The sequence below is a fragment of the Syngnathus typhle genome, linkage group LG9 (assembly GCF_033458585.1).
Source record: "Syngnathus typhle isolate RoL2023-S1 ecotype Sweden linkage group LG9, RoL_Styp_1.0, whole genome shotgun sequence".
Lineage (NCBI taxonomy): Eukaryota > Metazoa > Chordata > Actinopteri > Syngnathiformes > Syngnathidae > Syngnathus > Syngnathus typhle.
Window position 1 is genome coordinate 5,094,132 of NC_083746.1, and position 18,559 is coordinate 5,112,690.

The 18,559-nt window shown below is 43.6% G+C and overlaps 3 protein-coding genes across 5 annotated transcripts; 2 read left to right on the forward strand and 1 right to left on the reverse strand.

Annotated features, from left to right (window-relative positions):
- Positions 1-154: 154 nt before the first annotated feature.
- Positions 155-8,346, forward strand: rftn2 (raftlin family member 2). The gene is made up of 9 exons (XM_061286527.1): positions 155-293; positions 3,304-3,484; positions 3,778-3,886; positions 4,177-4,354; positions 4,421-4,639; positions 4,868-4,974; positions 5,328-5,431; positions 5,648-5,729; positions 5,860-8,346. The coding sequence occupies exons 1-9, from the start codon at positions 155-157 to the stop codon at positions 6,061-6,063; spliced, it is 1,323 nt and encodes a 440-aa protein (XP_061142511.1). The 3' UTR covers positions 6,064-8,346.
- On the reverse strand, positions 7,263-13,537 carry LOC133159493 (MOB-like protein phocein). Of its 3 annotated transcripts, XM_061286531.1 has the most exons (9): positions 13,381-13,537; positions 12,012-12,167; positions 10,090-10,152; positions 9,759-9,859; positions 9,460-9,502; positions 9,262-9,348; positions 9,108-9,187; positions 8,932-9,043; positions 7,263-8,796 (listed from the first exon to the last, which is right to left on the reverse strand). In XM_061286531.1, the coding sequence occupies exons 1-9, from the start codon at positions 13,381-13,383 to the stop codon at positions 8,662-8,664; spliced, it is 780 nt and encodes a 259-aa protein (XP_061142515.1). In that variant the 5' UTR covers positions 13,384-13,537; the 3' UTR covers positions 7,263-8,661. The 3 variants fall into 3 exon arrangements, with proteins under 3 accessions (XP_061142515.1, XP_061142512.1, XP_061142514.1); XM_061286528.1 differs by lacking the exons at positions 12,012-12,167; positions 13,381-13,537 and adding an exon at positions 10,690-10,837; XM_061286530.1 differs by lacking the exons at positions 7,263-8,796; positions 8,932-9,043; positions 9,108-9,187; ... (2 more) ...; positions 9,759-9,859; positions 10,090-10,152 and adding exons at positions 11,566-11,744; positions 11,830-11,919.
- A 381-nt stretch (positions 13,538-13,918) lies between these two features.
- On the forward strand, positions 13,919-18,224 carry hspd1 (heat shock 60 protein 1). The gene is made up of 11 exons (XM_061286526.1): positions 13,919-14,074; positions 14,846-15,021; positions 15,121-15,456; positions 15,541-15,636; positions 15,891-15,984; positions 16,080-16,248; positions 16,330-16,429; positions 16,505-16,750; positions 16,821-16,995; positions 17,194-17,372; positions 17,447-18,224. Exons 1-11 carry the CDS (start codon positions 13,957-13,959, stop codon positions 17,606-17,608), a joined length of 1,851 nt encoding a protein of 616 aa, XP_061142510.1. The 5' UTR covers positions 13,919-13,956; the 3' UTR covers positions 17,609-18,224.
- The last annotated feature ends 335 nt before the right edge of the window (positions 18,225-18,559 follow it).

Sequence of the window (18,559 nt, forward strand, 5' to 3'; positions counted from 1 at the left end):
AGGACCCTTTACGACTCAGAGGGGTGACCGCCATCCGTTAGTGTGAGTGAAGCGCCTGCAAAAGAATAAACCAGAGAGAGGCAGTCAGTGGTCGATCAGGCTTCGAGAAGACTTTGAGCGGCTCCTCCGCCGCTGTCTATCCGCCTCCGAGGTCATGGGCTGCGGATTGAGGAAGCTGGAGGACCCCGAGGACAGCAGTCCCGGAAAGATCTACTCGACGCTGAAGAGACCTCAAGTGGAGACCAAGACTGAGACCGTCTACGATTATGTCCTCCTGGACTTCAGCTTGGAAGGTAGGCGCTGAACATTTGTTTACAAAGTTAAATTCGCGTTTAGATATATATATTTTTTTAAACAACGTTGTTAATGTGGGATTTATAACGGTATCTCCATGAATATACTTCAGAAGATCCATCAAGGTCAGATTCATCATTAAAATTAAGTTTCCGCGACCTGGGGTGTTTATTTACTCATCTGCAGACCGTACGAAGCATAAAGTAGGAGTAAGGTCATTTTTAAGAGGATTTTTTATTTATGCAAATTCATTTTTAAATTTGTTTTAAATCATAATAAATGTAACAGTTCCTCTTTTACATGTTGCATGTCAGACTGGATCCCCTTGAATAAGTGATATGAGCTTGTTGAAATGTGTTCAGATGTCATGTCATCGTTTTCTTCCCAGCAACAGGCTCCTTCTTTCAGTTGATGGAGAAATAGGTCATGGAAGGTTTTTCCTGCCTAGTCTTGCACTAGTATCACGCTCTCACCCTTGTATGCAAAAAAATGTCACATTGCAATGATATTTATCATTGTTTAATTAAATAAATAAAAAAAAACTGTGGATATTATAAGTTATATTTGACTTATTGCCGTGTGGCCATAATAATCCTCTGTGGAGGTATGCACAGTATCACCTGGTTATAAATAGTACATTTCATGTCCGCATTTAATTTGGGAACATTCATTAATTATAAAAACATTGGACGGATGCTGTGGACCAAATTCTGTTATCCGGGTGTGTCACAGGGCTGACAATGATATAAAAGCAATAGCATTTACACCAAACACACCATCTGTGTCTCCAAATCTGCTCGCTAGATTAAAGCCACGGTATTTGTAGAGGTCCATTCCAGTTTGGAACCACAATAAAAAGGCGGTTGATGCTATAGAAAGCTTGGTGGAAAAGTAACTTGGCTATTGGCAATGCTTTGTCTGTTCTGGGGGAATGTTGGTTGCTACAAAACAAAAACTACCCGAGTCGGTCCACTTTGGAACAAATGTGATCACGATTGAGGAGCACGTGGTGAGCAGTTCAATGTGCCCCTGTTTCTTGGCGTGTGTGTAATGGGGCCAAGTTGACTGGGAGCTGCAGGAGGATGGGGTGAGCAATGGGGCCGGGCTAATTGCTGCTTTCCCCCATTCAAGTTGAAAGTTAAGGTTTTGACAGTTGTGATCACGTGTGTCCTAGAAAGGCTTGGTGGTAGCAAGGAATGTAGGCTGATTACATCAGACTCAAAAAGTACCGAGATTTTAAATTGAACACAAAAGGGAGCCAACAAATGGATTTTACTCAGGTGTGATGTGGGCTCTCCTGCTGGGACTAACTGCAGACGTCTAGCCACGAGGGCACAAATTCATGAATAATCATTTCGAGCTCTTGTCTAGACTCCATGGACCGGAGCTTAGCGATTATATCGCAGTTGGGGAAAAAAAAGCAACCAACTGCCTTGAGTGATGTTCTAGTGACATGGCCTCATTAACCCCGAAAACACCAAGATTCCTTAGCTTGGTTTTAGTGGATAGGCTCAGTTTTCCTCAGTGTTGGCTAGCATTATCTGGGGTAATAATACGTGTCCTGTTTTTGTTTTGAGTTGGAAAATGACTTGGAGGAAGTTGTCACTTAACCACTGTTTCGTCAAGCAGTTCAGTAAAGGTTTATGAAAGTCAGACGACCTAAAAGAACAATACAATTGGGGATCATCAGCAAATAGATAGAAAACATTACTAAATGATTGTATTATCTGGACAAGAGGGAGAACAGACAATAAAAATGGGAGTAGTCCCATAGGTAGCATACCACAAATTGTTCTCTGACCTATTTATGAAAAAGGACATTTATGCGTCAGTCATCGTTTCCAGGGATGAGTGCTGGTTTTCTATAATCTCTTGTCTAATCTGCTCATCTAACGGGCCTCTGCGGATTAATTCCGATTAAAGTCGGGATTTTGATTAATAAATCTGAAGGTGATTCGAAGGCCAGTGTGTAGATCGCTAATCGACCTTCTTGGAGATGCTTTCAATCTTGGTTTTAAAAATAACGTCATGTACATTAGTGAGGTTCAATGAGCTTTAGCATTTCTGGTTTTTGGTTTTTTGAGTTCAACGGGGCTATCTTTGTTCACTGTATAATCATTTTGGTTTTCTGAGCATCTTGTTGCCAGGCAGATTTCTCCTCGTCACGCATTTGCTAATGGACTCATAAAGTCCATCTTACTCCTACTCTGCTGCAAAATAAGACCCCTTCTTCCTCAGTCCCTTCACAAGACACCTCTTGTTAGAGCCCTTTAACAACTCACCACTTGCCACCTCCTATCTTTTTTAGCTTTTCACCCTCTTTGCCATTCTGCTTAGCCTTTATTTTGTCCTTTCACTTTTTGTTGCTGTGAACAGAGGCCTCAGTGTGTTAGTGACAGGGCAAGTGGCAGTGGGACGGGAGGGGGTGTTACTACTGAAAACACAGTTTGTGTGTGTGTGTGTGTGTCGTCCTCTGGGGATGCATCAAATGGGGCCTTGTTGCCTGTTTTTCCAGAGTGACCCTTTAAGACTTCAGTGATCCACGTTTTACTTCAATGGAAACCCAGTCGTAAAAGTAGCAGCTAAAGAATGTTGTTGTTTTGTGTCCGTCGTAATGGGCATTGGGCGTTTGGTCCCGCAGGAATGCCAGTAAACTGGAGCTGGGTACTTCATCGGGTTCACTGGGGTTCCTTAGTCTCACAGCTGTGCAGTAAGTTCGGCAGCAGCTTAAGGGGGCCTTTTCACGCTGCCTCTGACATCAACTTAGAGGCGGGGTGCTAAAATCAAATATAGGTTTGGACAGGGATGTGGTCATGCATGGGCATTGAAGCAGCGGTAAGACTTTAGCAACAGGATGCAAAGCAGAACATATTTCCAAACACTGCTGAAGTCCAACCGTAGCAGGGTTTTTACTTTCTGGATCAGGATTTTCACTACACCTCAGTACAGTAAATGTAATCATGAAAGACTCTTGGTCAAATTAACACCATCATGGTCTCCTTGGCGCAGGTAGCCGTCCGACGGTGCAGTACGTGTCGTCGCTGGCCGAACTGCCTCAGGCTCTGCAGCCGTACTACACGCAGGGCTACGTCCTGAGCGCCCTTCACCCCATCATCCTGTCAGTGGGCCGCGCTCGCTCGCTACCCTTCAGCTTGCTCTATCGCGCCGTCCTGGCCCGACCCAGACTGAGGTAAGGCGACGCTTTACTCTACTTAAAAAAATGAAAATCACGCCTCACTCAGCAAGCAGCAGACCTTCGAGTAAATCCACGAATAATTGATGGAGCCAGCTGCATATTTCATACAAATCTCTGTCAGAAGGTCACGCCGGCAAGCCAGAAGAGCCTGACTTGTTTGTCCCAATTCTCAAACTGATGGAATGATTTCTTTTGGCCTCACTCCACCTCCCTCGCGTATTGGAGAATGCTTGAATGAATGTCCACCAGTTGTCCTGTTTAATGTTTTTCTTTTCTTTTTTTTTAAGTCGACAGACGGCATCGATGTGTCACAGTGTGCCCGTGCTGAGGGTGGAGGAGTGGCCGCTACCTGGTGACTCGCTGACGGGCGACATTGTTCGAGCGCTAATTGACAGGGTGAGGATGACAACTCAGATTGTCATAGAATTTCCTATGGGAACTCATTTTGAAATGAAATGTAAAGGTCATTACGCCAGGATCTCTTTCAATCCATTTTTTTTTTCCTCAACGGTCACGGAAATGCACTGCATGTTTTTGGCCATACCCAACTTTATTGAAATGTAATTTGTCAAATATTTGCCTTGGCTTGGTTATGGCAATCTAGCAAAGATACGCAATGCAGTTTTTTTTTTTTGTGCGAGTTTAACAGGACTGTCAATGACCAAATCAATTTTTGTCTCCCAAAGGTGAACAGTAGCGCTCGCGGCGGTGTCCGTTTCGTCGGCTCGGTCCTCCAGCAGGTGAGCGTGCTGAGTAACGGCAATCGGCTCCACAGTCCGAAGAGGAGCTGCCGCTCACCCACGCACTCTCCTCCTCGCACCCCCCCAGGAGACCGAGATCTGGAGGAGAACACGTACAGTCCAGGTGAGACCTGGTCAAACTCTCTAGCGACTCAAACGGAGGTCACTGAGCGTAATTCTTTCTCCCCAGACATGCGACTTCTGGTCTTCTTCCACGCCTGGACTCCGGGTTGCGCCCCTCTGGATTCCTTAGCGTGCCAGTACCACCAAGGGGCGTTGTCCATGCGAGTCTCCAGGAAGGGCCAGGTGGTGAGCGCCCTAGAGGCCGACTGGCTGGAGTTGACGGCGGCTTACTATCGCAGAGGCTGGTCGCTGGTGGACTCCTTTGTCTACTGGGACACCCCAAAAGGTTGAGCCGCCGTCCAATCACCACATGAAGCCATTGTGTCATAAAATAGGGATTCACGCATAAAATTCGGCACTTCCTGTTGTGGCCTCTTGTTGACCGCTGTGTTTATTATTAGTAGCATTTCTGTCGCTTTAACAACCTCCCTTCCTGAGAATAACCTCTAAAAAAAACTGCGGACTAGATTTCTCGTAGGATCAAAGTGATAACAACAAAACAATTGTGTTTTAGGCGAGCCCGTGCCACGGTCTCTCGAGGGCCTTTTTGTGTACGAAGAGAAGAGCACCGCACCCCCAGCCAACGATACCATCGTGGTGGAGCAGTGGACTGTCATTGAGGTCAGAAAAATGCGGTTTCTGATTGAGGTTTTTTTTTGTTGTTGAAAAAGCAAACCACTCATCTCTTATTAGGAGCAATGAAAAGCAAAATGACAGAGTGGGTCATCATTTTGGTGGTCGTAGCCGATCATATGCAGTATCCCACCTCTTTTGAATTCTAGGTAAAAAAAAAATTCCAGATCTTCTTCTACAACTGGTGGAGCTCGGATTTTTTTTCCTTGTTAGGAAAAATCTGAAAATACACAAAAGTATATTTGCACATTATGTGTGGTTGTGACGAAAGAACCAACCTTCTAGTTTGAGTGTAGGTAGTTTCTATATGGTGTTTTAAATAACATCTTGTGTCTGTGCAGGGCTCCAGTGTGAAAACAGACTACGGGCCGCTACTTCACACGCTGGCAGAGTTCGGATGGCTGCTGACGTGCGTTCTGCCTACTCCCATCATACGACATGACAGGTGACAGCATCAACACCATTCTTCCAATGGTGAACCTGTCTTGCATAAATGACCATTTTGTACTTATTAAATACAAAGTGGGTGTCCTAGCAAATGCAATGAACAAAGGTTCTCTGTACCTCAAAATTGAGTATCATTAGTTTTGCAAAGGCAAACATTGTGTCGGGTGAGTATGCTATATTTCTTTGCTAAATTGTTTATGTTTGTATGTGATAGTGATGGGAATCTGGCCACCAAGCAAGTTGTTTTTCTTCAGCGGCCAGTCAGGAGTCAAGCAGCCACACAACACAGGAACCAGGTGAGAAATACAGCAACCGGTGCCAACACTGCACCCTGGTGGTCAAAGTGGATTTGCAGCACTAACTGTAAAACCACCTCGTTGTTTGCACTCACTTTGTTTCTATTTCTATTGAATTCAATACGTGCAGGTTCTGTCGGTGCACAGCGACGTGTCCAGCCGCTCCGTGAGTCGCTCCGTCAGTGGCGCCGCGCTTCGGCAGGAGCTCTCTCCTGTGGCCGGGGGCATCGGCGGCTTCCCGGTGTTCGGACCGGCGTTCCCCAGCTCCCTGTCGCACCTGGAGGAAGGTGGCTTTGACCAGGAGGAGGGCAAGGCGGAGGTGACCTGCATGTGAGCTGACTGACAATATGAGATCCCCAGATGGAGGAAATAATACCGTGGAAGAACTCTGCACTTTTTTTGTTTTGAACCCAAGCCATAAGGAGAAGAACATATGGGAAACCATTCCAGCATTAACTAAATATCCAGTTTAAGGTCCATGAAGTAGTTCATGTTTTTATCATCGTCCGAGTAGGACAATTAGTGTGTTTTAGGACAACCACATATTACTAGTAAATGGACTTAAAACTGAATATTAAGGATATTGAGGACAAGCTCAAGCGTCTGCCCTGCGACTCTCTCACCTCGAGTCTCATTTTATATGAGTTACTTGTGGGTTTTGGAAACAGGGGGAAACAAATCTGCCATAATTTCCTTTTAAAAGAGAGAAGGAAAGCAATACAAATATGTAGTGAACCAATTTTGGCACCAAGTATTTTCTTTTAAGTTATAAGGCAGGGGTGTCAAACAGGTTGCATCATAGTTTTGGTTTCCTTTGGAGGGCCATTATGACTGTGACCCAGAATTAATGTAGTATGATTGCCTGTTACATATCACAACTAACAGATGATTACGTTTGAAATCAGAGGCTAGTAAAAGAAAAAGAAAAAGGGCAGTCCAAATGTTTTTGTTTTATGAGTGAGTAGCTGCTCCGCGGGTTTTTATTTATTGGTTTGAGACAATTTATGCACACATGTCAAAGTCATTCTGGTGTATGTTTTTTTTCCTTGTGACTTTATTAATAGGACACATTCCAATCACTTTGCATTTTATATCCTGGATGGACAAAAAGTATTGGGATTATTTAGTTTTCTCAGATATTCATTTTGCTCACTGTTGTCTTCCTGTCCCAATACTTACTGTCCACACAGAAGGGCTATGCTTCTGGAAGTCTGACAGATGCCATTGCAGACATCTTTAGTTTAGGTATTAAAATCATGAACCCTGGTGTTACAAAGGACTACAACAGTATTAAAAGAGGGACTCTATTGTGTTTATATTTTTAAATCCACACCGGCCTTCTTCCATTGTGAAATTGTTGCTATTATGATGAAAAAAAAAAGTAAAACTGACATATGGATACTAAATAACAGTATTAATTCCAATTGATTTGTTTTTAAGTTGTACATTTGCTTTACTGTATGAAGTTTATTGAAAAAAAAAAAATTTCTCCACCATTTTTCAAAGTTTGCATTTTTGATTTTTAACCACACATTTTCCAGAATAATAAGTCTTTTATTAATAGACATGTAATTGTCACAAACAGTAACAAAGTTTTTTTGTAATTCATTTAAAAAACAAACAAAAACTGGATTAGATTCAGCAAAAATAACTAAAGTATTTTTAGTTTACTTAAAAAAAAACAACAACAACAAAAGGGATTAGATTCAGTAAAATAACTTAATGAGGGTGACGAAAGGGTAGATGGCGCTTGGCGGGATGTAAACATGGCCGACGTTATGCCTTTTAAACTGACCTCAGCCACGTTATGAACATCAAGAATATCAGGACCACACTTGCACAGCTAGTTCATTTTTTTTCCGCTAACGCACAAGTCACGCCTACACTTAAGGATTTTTTTTGTAGCCTCTGAAAAGTTGACAAGCTAAATTACTGATTGACCCTCCACCCCCCTTTCCTCTGCACAAAATGGCAGGCGACACAAAGCAAAGACCAAAAATGAAGCCGATGTAGATAAAGAACAGTGAAGCACCGTTGAAAAACAAGATCTAAATGGCTATTTACACGGGGTAGGTCGGGGGGCAGTCAGTGTGTGCTATACTATTTGGACTATTCATAGTTTGGCTGGTCCTGTGACAAATATTCAGGTGTGACATATCTTAGAATTAGACTTTCCGACACCCAAAATTCACTTTCCTTAATAATGTTGACGTTCTGTACTTTACTGTCAGCTTCTCTCTACCATTTGCCAACTGCCAAAGACAGTAGAAGAAATGATATGAGTCAAGCATTCCCATTGGTGGAATCATGCCAAAGAAGTTGCCGGTAATGCATTAAAAGTACATGCCAAAGGAAAGAAGAAATTTGATATTTATTTTGATTTTAATGTTCTAAACCATCAGCAACGTGTTTCCTGTGCTTGTGCTGCCTGAGGCACTGGGCTCTGGCACTCCCTTTTTTGAGCAGATTAAATTCGTGAACGGCACGTTACCGAGTTACCAATGCTCGGAAGTGAAGCAATGCGCGCTCCAAACAAATTTTCCGAACACACCCATTATTAAGGGAAATTTGGTTACGAGTCTGAGCACTACTGTTCTTGGTTTTTATGAAATAAATTTCCCCCCCAAAAAATGCAACTCTTGATCTGAAGAGTCTTGTATTTTTCTTCTCCTTCACAGTGCATTTTTTGAGTGGTACACTTATAGCAATGTATAGATCCAAAAATACGGTAGCTCACTGTGATTGAAAGATAAAATATTCCCTAAAGGAGAAGTATGGTGCCTTTTTTGAAAAAGGAAAAAAATGTCCCTGCAGGCTTCCAATGACGCTTGACGCATTGAAGATGGAGCAACAAGGTGGCGGGCAGGAGGTCTTAGTACGCTGTACAGTAGTGTGTGGTGGATGTGTGCGCGTGCATTCACGTGCGTCTCCCTCAGGCCTCGCTTTCCCCGGCCGATGAGGTGTTCTGTACCTCCTCCTCCAGGATGGGTACGATCAGGTTGTCCTTGGACATCAAATTGTACTTCATCACGAAGCGCGTGAAGCGGTGACACAGAAACGTTTCATTCTGTCGGCACACAAACATCAAAAGCTCATAACACACAGCAAAAGATTGACGTGCGCACAATACAATTCCTAGTCCCCCCTCTCCCATCCAACGAGCGACTACATGCCCGCCGTGTCATTTTCCAAGAAAACGCACCTCATATTTGTCAAATATCTGGCGGTGGTGGAAGTAGGCGTGCGAGAATATCCTATAGATGCGGCGACACACCGAACCCAGCTTGGCCACCGACGACTCCTTGATGCTCACCCTGGAAACGCCAATCAGATCAATCAGCTCTGCAAAAACCTGACGGATAAGCACAAGAGAGCCACCTGCTGGGGAAGTATTTGTTGCTGTTGAGAAGACAGGCAGCTCCGTCCAGCGTGTGCCTGGTGTAGTCAATGGCGGGGCACTGCACATGTGTCAAGCACACGCGATCGTTAATGGACAGTGAGGTTTCGGGGTACAACAAAAATGTGAACTCGCCTCTTTGGGGGTTTTGTGGGCGGCGCATAAAAAGATCCACTGCTCGGTGGCTGTCATCTGAGTGCATGTGTCTGGATGGCACTCACTCTGGAAGACCGACATCAACATCACACAAGGCCACACAACTAGAAATGGTTCCAAATGGAACTTGGTTCACACTTCAGGACAAATGTTAATAATGTGTTTATGTGCACCTACCTGCAGTTTGACTGCTAGTCCGTTGAGCTCCAAGCAGAACTGCCTACAGTTGACACACACAAGGACACAAAACATGACTTCTACGCGAAACAAGCATAGACTGCATATCATGGTCTGTCACTCATTAAATACACAATCATATATATGCCTATAATTGAATGCAGCAATGTTAAAATGGCATGATACAGCGACTTGAGCAAAAATATAAACTGGATAAAGTAATTTTAGTTTTTGGTTCCTTAACCTTGTAATTTGTGGGGCGCCCCTGTAATCAAAGTATAACATCATCATTTTCATACCTGAGGTGCTCGTATTTCCACACACCCTCATCCTGACCCTCGGGAGGTTCCAGGATTTTGTCGATATTAGAGCAATCGGAGCGGATGTTCTGCTGAATGTACTGTAAAACACACAAAAATATAACAGAGACACGGCAAAGAACATATTGCAACGGAAACAGCAAAGTGACGATGAATGTTTTTTTCCTTATTCGAAATTTATGATGCTGTCACAAATTCTGAAAGGTTGCACAAGCATATGATGACACTCCATTTTCTTACCAATAAAAAAACCACTTGTCATGGGAAGGGAGAGGAATGTTTATTAAATGACATACACGACCATACACACCTGTTGAACAGCCAGAGTGCTGTCCATCTCCTCAAATGACTCATCCGGCCAGTTGTAGAAATCCTAATGAAGGGGAATGACGTGTTTAGGTGGCAAGACAAAAGCTTCAGATAAATACAAATACGGACACACGAAAGAGTTGCTACAAAAGCAAACACTGTGGAGAAATATACAAACACGTCCACTGAGAAATGCGTTTACGTGCACTCGTGACTACAAAGTTAGCTTGAGGCGAGCTAAAGTCAACAGGGCTGGGATTGCTTCCTGCAAAACTAACACATTCGGAGGGGGTTTAAGAATGCAAGATAGCGACTGATGTTTGTTCTTTTTTAGGGGCTGATTAACAAGCGTGTTTACACAGTTAAATCTGACGAGTTAGACAGGGACGAGTGATGTGTTTCTCTAGAAACTAAACGAAGGAAATGCTAACGTCAGCTAGCTGCTTAGCACCAGCTCGAGCCCTTCCGAGTGGAAGTCAGTGATCGACAATTTTGATTCAGGTCCGGCGGTAAAACCACAGCAGTCGGGAAGGCCCAATCACGTTGTGTCGGTGGTTTATTTTAAGCGACATTTGCCCCTTTCCGGTAGCCGAAAACGCACCTTTGCCTTGGTTCCAGGCCGATTCCTCCTGAGAACTGCAGTACCCTCCGCCATGACCATCTCGACAGAATACCCGGATGTGGGCCAGCCGCTGGGTTGTAGTGGCGGACAGAGGAACCACTTTACAACACGACCGACATCAAATTAAATATTGTAATAACGCAAATGTTAATAGTTATTCCGTCTACGTAGTTGTAAAATTATTGGATTTTAAGTTTTAAATTATTGCAAGAGTCCTCTGTTTACAATGCTTTTCTGTTCTCACGGCGGCGACGGATTTGTACGTAAGTCGGAACACGCCGCCGTGTGGTGAAGTCATAATACATTTTATTATATATTTGTATGAAAAACAAACCATATAGGGCGTAACAATAAGTCAAAAGAAAAACGTACGAAACGATGCCTTGTACTGTGCGTCCTTATAAATGAATAATTTTGATTTATTGTTCATGTTTGTAATGCATGACTTTAAGAGATACCTGCAAGTTGTAACCAATGTCCAGACTTTTTTAGTTAAATAGTCTTTGTTTTCGATCAGGGGGAGTATTATTTCATTAAGAAATCATTATTTTAATCATTTCTCTTCTCATATAGTTTACACAGAGCCCTTTTTACAGCTGCTGTTGTGCAGTGCCATTTGAATTAACTTGAGCTGAGTTCATTTATTATAGTACAATTGACTTAAGTCTAAAAGTCCAATATAGAGGAAGTGTTCGAAATAGCTCATAATGTAAAACATTTTTTCAATCGTTAATCGTTTTTTCCATGTCAGTCTCATCTTACAAAACAGTATAACAACATTTTACAACAATTTCAAGGCTTGTTAAGTCTTTTTTTTTTTTTTGTCATCACCAAAAAAGGGAAGATGAAACAGTATACATGGAGACAAAAGCCAAAGGCCCATTTTTATTATTGTAACAAAATGTGTTTAGAATTATTTACAGTTGGCATAACAAAAAAAAAAAGACATGGTTTCGACTTCTCTCTTTCTAGCACATCTTGCCTTACTCCACATATTTGCCAAGAATGTCTCCGTCACGGAACAGGAAATACTCCTGCATGGCAAAATAAGACAAATATTAAATGCAAGACAATTATATAAAAAGATTAATTATTTAAAGACAAAAAAAGGCACCATACCTTATCATCTAAAGTGACTTTAGTTCCACCGTACTCTGGAAGCAGAACCTTATCACCGGCCTTCACACTGACTGGCAGCAAATTTCCTTTCTGCCAAGAAAAACATCAACAGTGAACTTGATACGACTCACGAGAGCAAAATCCATGATCCAGACCCGACAAACTCTTCCTCATGTTCTGACCTGGTTGACAGCTCCGGGCCCAACTGCCAACACTGTGGCCTGCAACACTTTGCCTTGAGACTTCTCAGGAAGCATGATGCCGCCCTTGGTCACCGTTTCCGCCGTGAAACGCTCCACCAGCACACGGTCAAACAATGGGAGGAATTTTCTGAAGGCCTGCGGAATGACGAGACAGAAAATTGTCTTACTGGTGCTTATCAAACCACACAAAAAAACAATTAGAAGTTTTTTCCTCCAACTTTTACTATTAACCTGCAATGTGAACTGAATGCCAAATGAAAGACATTTGAAATATTTTTAAGTTGTAGTCATATTTGCACAAGCTCAGTTTTGGTTAAAATGTGACTAAAGTTGTCCACAAGGAATGATTAACACGATGAGATGGTCGGGTGGAAGTGGGTGGAAGGGGAGGCACATGACAAAACTTAGTTGAGTGAGCGCAATGAAAGTCAGCCTTTCTTCATTTTGGATTTAGCTGCCAATTTGAATGGACATCCGTTTGCCGTAAAAGTGTTCGGCTAGGCGCGGCAGATGTTCACATGACATTGACTCAAGGTCGTTTGAGAGGTGGGGGAGTTGGTTGAAGGCTATGGGGGCTCACTTTTTTTTGAACTGCAAACAAGAAGCAAAGGAATCTGTTCCAAAGTAAACATTCCATGGATATTTCTAGGCATATTTAGACTTATCTCTTTATGAGTTTGCTTCATTAGGAGAAAACTGTGCAATAAAACTACAATAAGTAAAACTGCTCACATGTTGAAAACACCTCACCAATGAATGATGTAGTGGAAACAGTTGCCAGTTTTGTTTCACTTTATCGGCATCACTTGAATATAAAAACCCTCGTGATATTGCATTTACGATAGTGCTCAGAATACAATGAGCATCTTAATGTTTCTTTATTCTGGCATTATCTCCCCATCTATGGTTATCATCACTTTTTGCCCATCTTTGTCATCACTGGTACGCACACAAAACCACCTCGAGAAAAAAAACAAATTTGCGCAAATACTAATTTGAAGTGTGGGTCATTTCAATGACTTAGTATCGAAACGAATAACTGTGCGGTGGCAGTGGCTGCAGTTTATTCAAGACAGTGAAATCCACTCCCTTTAACACATGGTGTTCATTCATTAGCCTGCAGATACATTACGCCTCACCCACGATATTATCATGTCCGAATATTGTGAGGTAATAGTTTCCTCAGTTGCATGACCTTGTCAATGACTGGTTATGGAAGGCTAACTTCACACGCTGCTAAATGCTAGCCGGCAAATATATTAGCATGATAGCTAGGATGTTTGCGAATTACAGCGATGCTAATTTCTAGTATAATCATTAATATGCAAACAGTTGGCTGCAGTCTTACCATGACTTAATTTGTGACGTCTGGAGATCGAAGACGTACTGGTGCCACTTGGGGTTGTTCTCAGTGAGCGTGGATGTGTTAACCTGATGAAGGGGAATCGCTCCACGTGAGGAAACGTCCAGAAGGGTTATGCGCATGCGCTTTGCGTGCCACCTTGCAAATCCCAGTACGCTTTGTGTCAAGCCAAACAATTACATTCTTTACAACCATATGTGTAATTAGTAAATTTGATCATGAATGAAGTAATATGCCACATTTGTTTTACCTTTTTCTGTTTTACAAATTTCCGCATTGAGCAACATTGCACAATGTCAACTTTGACCTCAGTTTTTTTCCTCCAATAGCGCAGGAGAAATTTCTGGAAAGTCAGCCCCGGAACGAGCGTCATATACCCCAACTCGACTTTTCTATAACAGCGGAGCACAATGGCATCGTGGTTGTTACTTTTATGCCATGAAATAATGATTATAATTTGAGTGTGGCTTGAATTGTCTAAAAACGGCGATTAAAATGACTTATTATGACAGTTAATACGTTATTCAGAGTCTCGGGCATGCCGGCTAAGTACCCGGATGTATGCGAAGCCATGTGCACTTCCATCCAGTCAGCCCTCACTCCAGTCGTTATATCACATCGTCTGACAGACGTGCCTCCTCCTTAGCCGCTCCAGCCTCTAACAACACACACCACGCAAGTAAGTATTAGAATTCGTTCATCTATCTTATGCAAATAGCTACAGCATTGCAGCAACACCGGCTCACAACGAAATAGTGTGTTTAGATGCGAAAAAAATATCTTTAGCTAGCTAGCTTCACTTGCTTCTTGCTAACAGATTTCACCACTGACTTGCAAGGGCACGCAACACTTAGATTTGTGTTTCACGCTTAAATTAATATCCTTAACAAAGTTAATGTTACACCAGAGTGTCCTCGAATTACAACAACGTAATTATCTTCAACATGGTGGGTATCATGTGCAGGATGCGTGACTTTAATTTGGTGAGTGATTATTGCGTTCCGGAAAGCAATTTTGCTGTAGTAGTAGCCGAACTAGTTGTTCTTCAAGCGTAGAGATGGAGAGGCAAGACTTGCGCATGCGTCCTTCCAATTTGACCTTGTGACGCACGACCCTGCACGAGGACACGTGGTTTGGGGAGTTAGCAATGTCACGTTTATCAAATATCCCAGAAGCGTTTCTTGAGTTGGGTTCGTGTATTTCGTAAAAAAGACGCTAACAATGATGCAAAAGTATTTCTACGGTTTGTGAATTCGAAGATTGTCATGTGTTCATTCATTCACGGATTTAGACAATGATTGCTTACTTGTACTTTGTGTCCAATCAAGACTCACTATGGATGTCTTTTTTTGTTTTTTTTTTACTTTCAATTTTACTTTCAGTATTAGTCTCCCCCTATAAAATTGCGGTGGTTAAATGTTCTGCTTTTTACCCTACTTTGTGCCTGCAGACATGTTTCGTCTACCCACAATCATGAAGCAGGTAAGGCCAGTGTGCAGGACGCTAGCGCCCCACCTCACACGTGCCTACGCCAAAGAGGTCAAATTCGGCGCAGATGCCCGCGCCCTCATGTTACAAGGTGTTGACCTGCTGGCCGATACGGTTGCGGTCACCATGGGTCCGAAGGTACGAGAGAGTACAAACGTCAACCCTATTTTTTTTTTATCAATTAGTATTATTCAAAAAGTATGAATAATTACAAGAAATGATCATTATCTGTCACAGGGCCGTACGGTCATCATCGAGCAGAGCTGGGGCAGCCCGAAGGTGACCAAAGATGGCGTGACTGTGGCCAAGAGCATCGAGTTGAAGGACAAGTACAAGAACATTGGTGCCAAGCTGGTGCAGGACGTGGCCAACAACACCAATGAGGAAGCAGGTGACGGCACCACCACTGCCACAGTGCTGGCACGCGCCATCGCCAAGGAGGGCTTCGACACCATCAGCAAGGGGGCCAACCCTGTGGAGATCCGTCGTGGTGTCATGATGGCCGTCGAAACAGTCATCAATGAGCTCAAACGGCTCTCCAAGCCAGTCACCACGCCTGAGGAGATTGCACAGGTGGGACTTTGTTCACAAGAAGATTGTCAATATTGGATGTCAGAAGATTTAATATGAAGGAATACGTTTTCGGTATTCTTATAGGTTGCCACCATCTCAGCCAATGGCGACACAGAGATTGGCAATGTCATCTCCAACGCCATGAAGAGAGTTGGTCGCAAAGGTGTCATCACTGTCAAGGTCAGCATCTTTTTGCATCACTTTGACACACCTTAATAACATCTTACACTGTCATGTAAAGCAGAGCTTGTCTGTATGTGGATTCAGGCATCTTTTCATCAACGTTTTTAGAAAGATGACCGTTATTGCTGTTTACATTTCTTTTGTCTTTTCATTTTCAATATTTCTTTTTGAAATCTAAGCCGAATATCTGTCTATTTGTTGCACTGTATTCTATTGCCAATAAAGATGTTGTATTCTATAAATGCTTCCAGGATGGGAAAACTCTTCATGATGAGTTGGAGGTCATCGAGGGTATGAAGTTTGACCGTGGTTACATCTCTCCATACTTCATCAACGCGGCCAAGGGTGCGAATTCTGCTTCTTGATCATTCCAACCACAAAACAGCAGTGTAATTGCCTTGAATGATACAGTGTTGACTTTTTATATTCCAACCTCGCAGGTCAGAAATGTGAGTTCCAGGATGCTTACCTGCTGCTCAGTGAGAAGAAAATCTCCAGCGTGCAGAGCATTGTTCCCGCTCTGGAAATCGCCAACCAGCACCGCAAGCCTCTGGTTATTGTGGCCGAGGATGTGGATGGAGAGGCCCTCAGCACCTTGGTGCTTAACAGGTCATCTTATAAAAAATAATGTTAACGATATATGTATATGTCGTTAAGTATGCTCAGATTGGTGTCTTTGTCACTGTGCAGGTTGAAGGTTGGCCTGCAGGTGGTCGCAGTTAAAGCTCCAGGCTTCGGAGACAACAGGAAGAACCAGCTGAAGGATATGGCTATCGCCACTGGGGGCACTGTAAGTCCAATTTTCTGACTGACTTAAGAACGCCATCCTCCTGTTTGGCTGACATAGTACGGGGGTCTTCCTTAGGTGTTTGGCGATGATGCTGTGGGCGTGGCTCTTGAGGACATCCAGGCGCACGACTTTGGCAAGGTGGGCGAGGTGCAGATCACCAAAGACGACACGCTGCTCTTAAAGGGCGGCGGCGCACCTGCCGACGTGGAGAAGCGGGCGGCCGAGATCGTGGAGCAGCTGGAGAATACCACCAGCGACTACGAAAAGGAAAAGCTCAATGAGCGTCTGGCCAAGCTCTCGGACGGCGTGGCCGTGCTTAAGGTGGGCGTGCCGGTCAGGATGGCTTGTTGTTCACCAACGTCGTGATATAAACTAAGCGTTGTTCATGCAGATCGGAGGGACCAGTGACGTTGAGGTGAACGAGAAGAAGGACCGCGTGACAGACGCTCTGAACGCCACGCGGGCAGCCGTGGAGGAAGGAATCGTGCCCGGCGGCGGCTGTGCTCTGCTGCGCTGCATTCCCTCCCTGGAAGCCATCAAACCTGCCAACGACGACCAGAAGATTGGTTAGTGAATAGCTCAGTTTTGTGGCACCTTTAATGCCAAGGAAATATGTTGTGAATCAAGGAATGCGTTTCAGATCAAATTTGTGCTTTGTCGCAATCTTGGTGCCAAGGAAGCAAAGTGAATAGAGGTGCTTGATTTTGAGAAAAGTGTTTCTGCCCTGGTTTAAGTGTTTCCTTCTTTTTCCCTCCATCTGCCAGGTGTGGATATCATCAGGCGAGCGCTGCGCATCCCCGCCATGACCATCGCCAAGAATGCTGGCGTGGAGGGCTCGCTGGTGGTGGAGAAGATCCTGCAGGCGCCTGCCGAGGTGGGCTACGACGCCATGCTGGGCGAGTACGTCAACATGGTGGAGAAGGGCATCATTGACCCCACCAAGGTGAAGTCTCCTTAGGACATTGTAGTTTATCCCATTGAATCGTGTTGACCTCTAAGCGGCTTCATCCTGTGCAGGTGGTGAGGACGGCCCTGCTGGACGCAGCGGGTGTGGCCTCGCTGCTCGCCACCGCCGAGGCGGTCGTCACGGAGATCCCCAAGGAGGAGAAGGACATGCCAGCCGGCGGTATGGGTGGAATGGGCGGCATGGGTGGCATGGGTGGTGGCATGGGTTTCTAAAAGGCAACGCCCGTCATCCCTCCATGACTGTATAGACTAAACAAAATGGCGCCTCTGAGACTCTGCACTCATAACTCACTGAACCTGACCAAGAGGAAGTTGGCACTGCAGGTGGCTCACCTTTCGTCTTTACGCCAGCCCTCCGGGAGGTGGTCCACTTGCCTCTCGCATCAGTTAATCCACAACTTGTGTAAAATACATGCAACTCGGTAGACAGACATTTTCTCCCCCCCGCAGAAACTCAGCAGCCAGGTTTACAGGAACAGCGTCCTCTATAGGTTGGTTTAGTGTTGACCGCTATTTAGTTGATCTCGACAGGTATCTCTGAGGGTTTAGGATGACTATACCCCTCAGTTGTGTTCAATACTGTTTGGCCCTGCATTGACTTCCTGCAGTGAATATCTGTTTCAACTTCCAGTAAAGGTCATATCCTAAAAAATGTAACACTGTAAAAAAACAAAACAAAGCAGAGTGAAGTGAAGCCAAGAATGTGTTGCTGTCATTTGTATTTGTCATGACTTAATTTTCTTTTTTATATATGTATGTCATAGGTTTTGCCCTGCCGTTGAAGCAGGTGGAGGCTTATTTGATTTAATTAAACCAATTTTTCAAATGATATAGGTTTTTTTGAGTTCTTGTGTTTGGATACAAAGTGCCCATGGTGTAAGACCATATATGATCTGTTTACAAAAAAAATCTAACAGGATACAAGATCATTTGTTTCAGAAATAATGAAGAATTACCTTCATAAAATAGCATACAAATAGTGATGATTTTTTTTTTTTTACTATGTACCATCATGTATACATTGATTAATGGTGATGGTTATTTTCCTTCCCTCAGTGTAATCAATAAATCCAATTTATTGTGTCCAGGTTCTTGTAATTATTACAAGAATTGCATAGCAATTGTTAAAATTACTTTTGCATGTATTTGATGGAATTCAATTAG

Coding starts and splice junctions, on each gene's coding strand:
- hspd1 (XM_061286526.1), top strand. CDS start 13,957: ATGCGAAGCCATGTGCACTTCCATCCAGTCAGCCCTCACTCCAGTCGT. Junction 15,022..15,120: donor CGGTCACCATGGGTCCGAAG/GTACGAGAGAGT, acceptor TATCTGTCACAG/GGCCGTACGGTCATCATCGA. Junction 15,637..15,890: donor AAGGTGTCATCACTGTCAAG/GTCAGCATCTTT, acceptor AAATGCTTCCAG/GATGGGAAAACTCTTCATGA.
- LOC133159493 (XM_061286531.1), bottom strand. Junction 9,188..9,261: donor CCCACAAAACCCCCAAAGAG/GCGAGTTCACAT, acceptor ACACATGTGCAG/TGCCCCGCCATTGACTACAC. Junction 8,797..8,931: donor AGATATTTGACAAATATGAG/GTGCGTTTTCTT, acceptor GTGTGCCGACAG/AATGAAACGTTTCTGTGTCA.
- rftn2 (XM_061286527.1), top strand. CDS start 155: ATGGGCTGCGGATTGAGGAAGCTGGAGGACCCCGAGGACAGCAGTCCC. Junction 3,887..4,176: donor TTCGAGCGCTAATTGACAGG/GTGAGGATGACA, acceptor TGTCTCCCAAAG/GTGAACAGTAGCGCTCGCGG. Junction 5,730..5,859: donor CCACACAACACAGGAACCAG/GTGAGAAATACA, acceptor CAATACGTGCAG/GTTCTGTCGGTGCACAGCGA.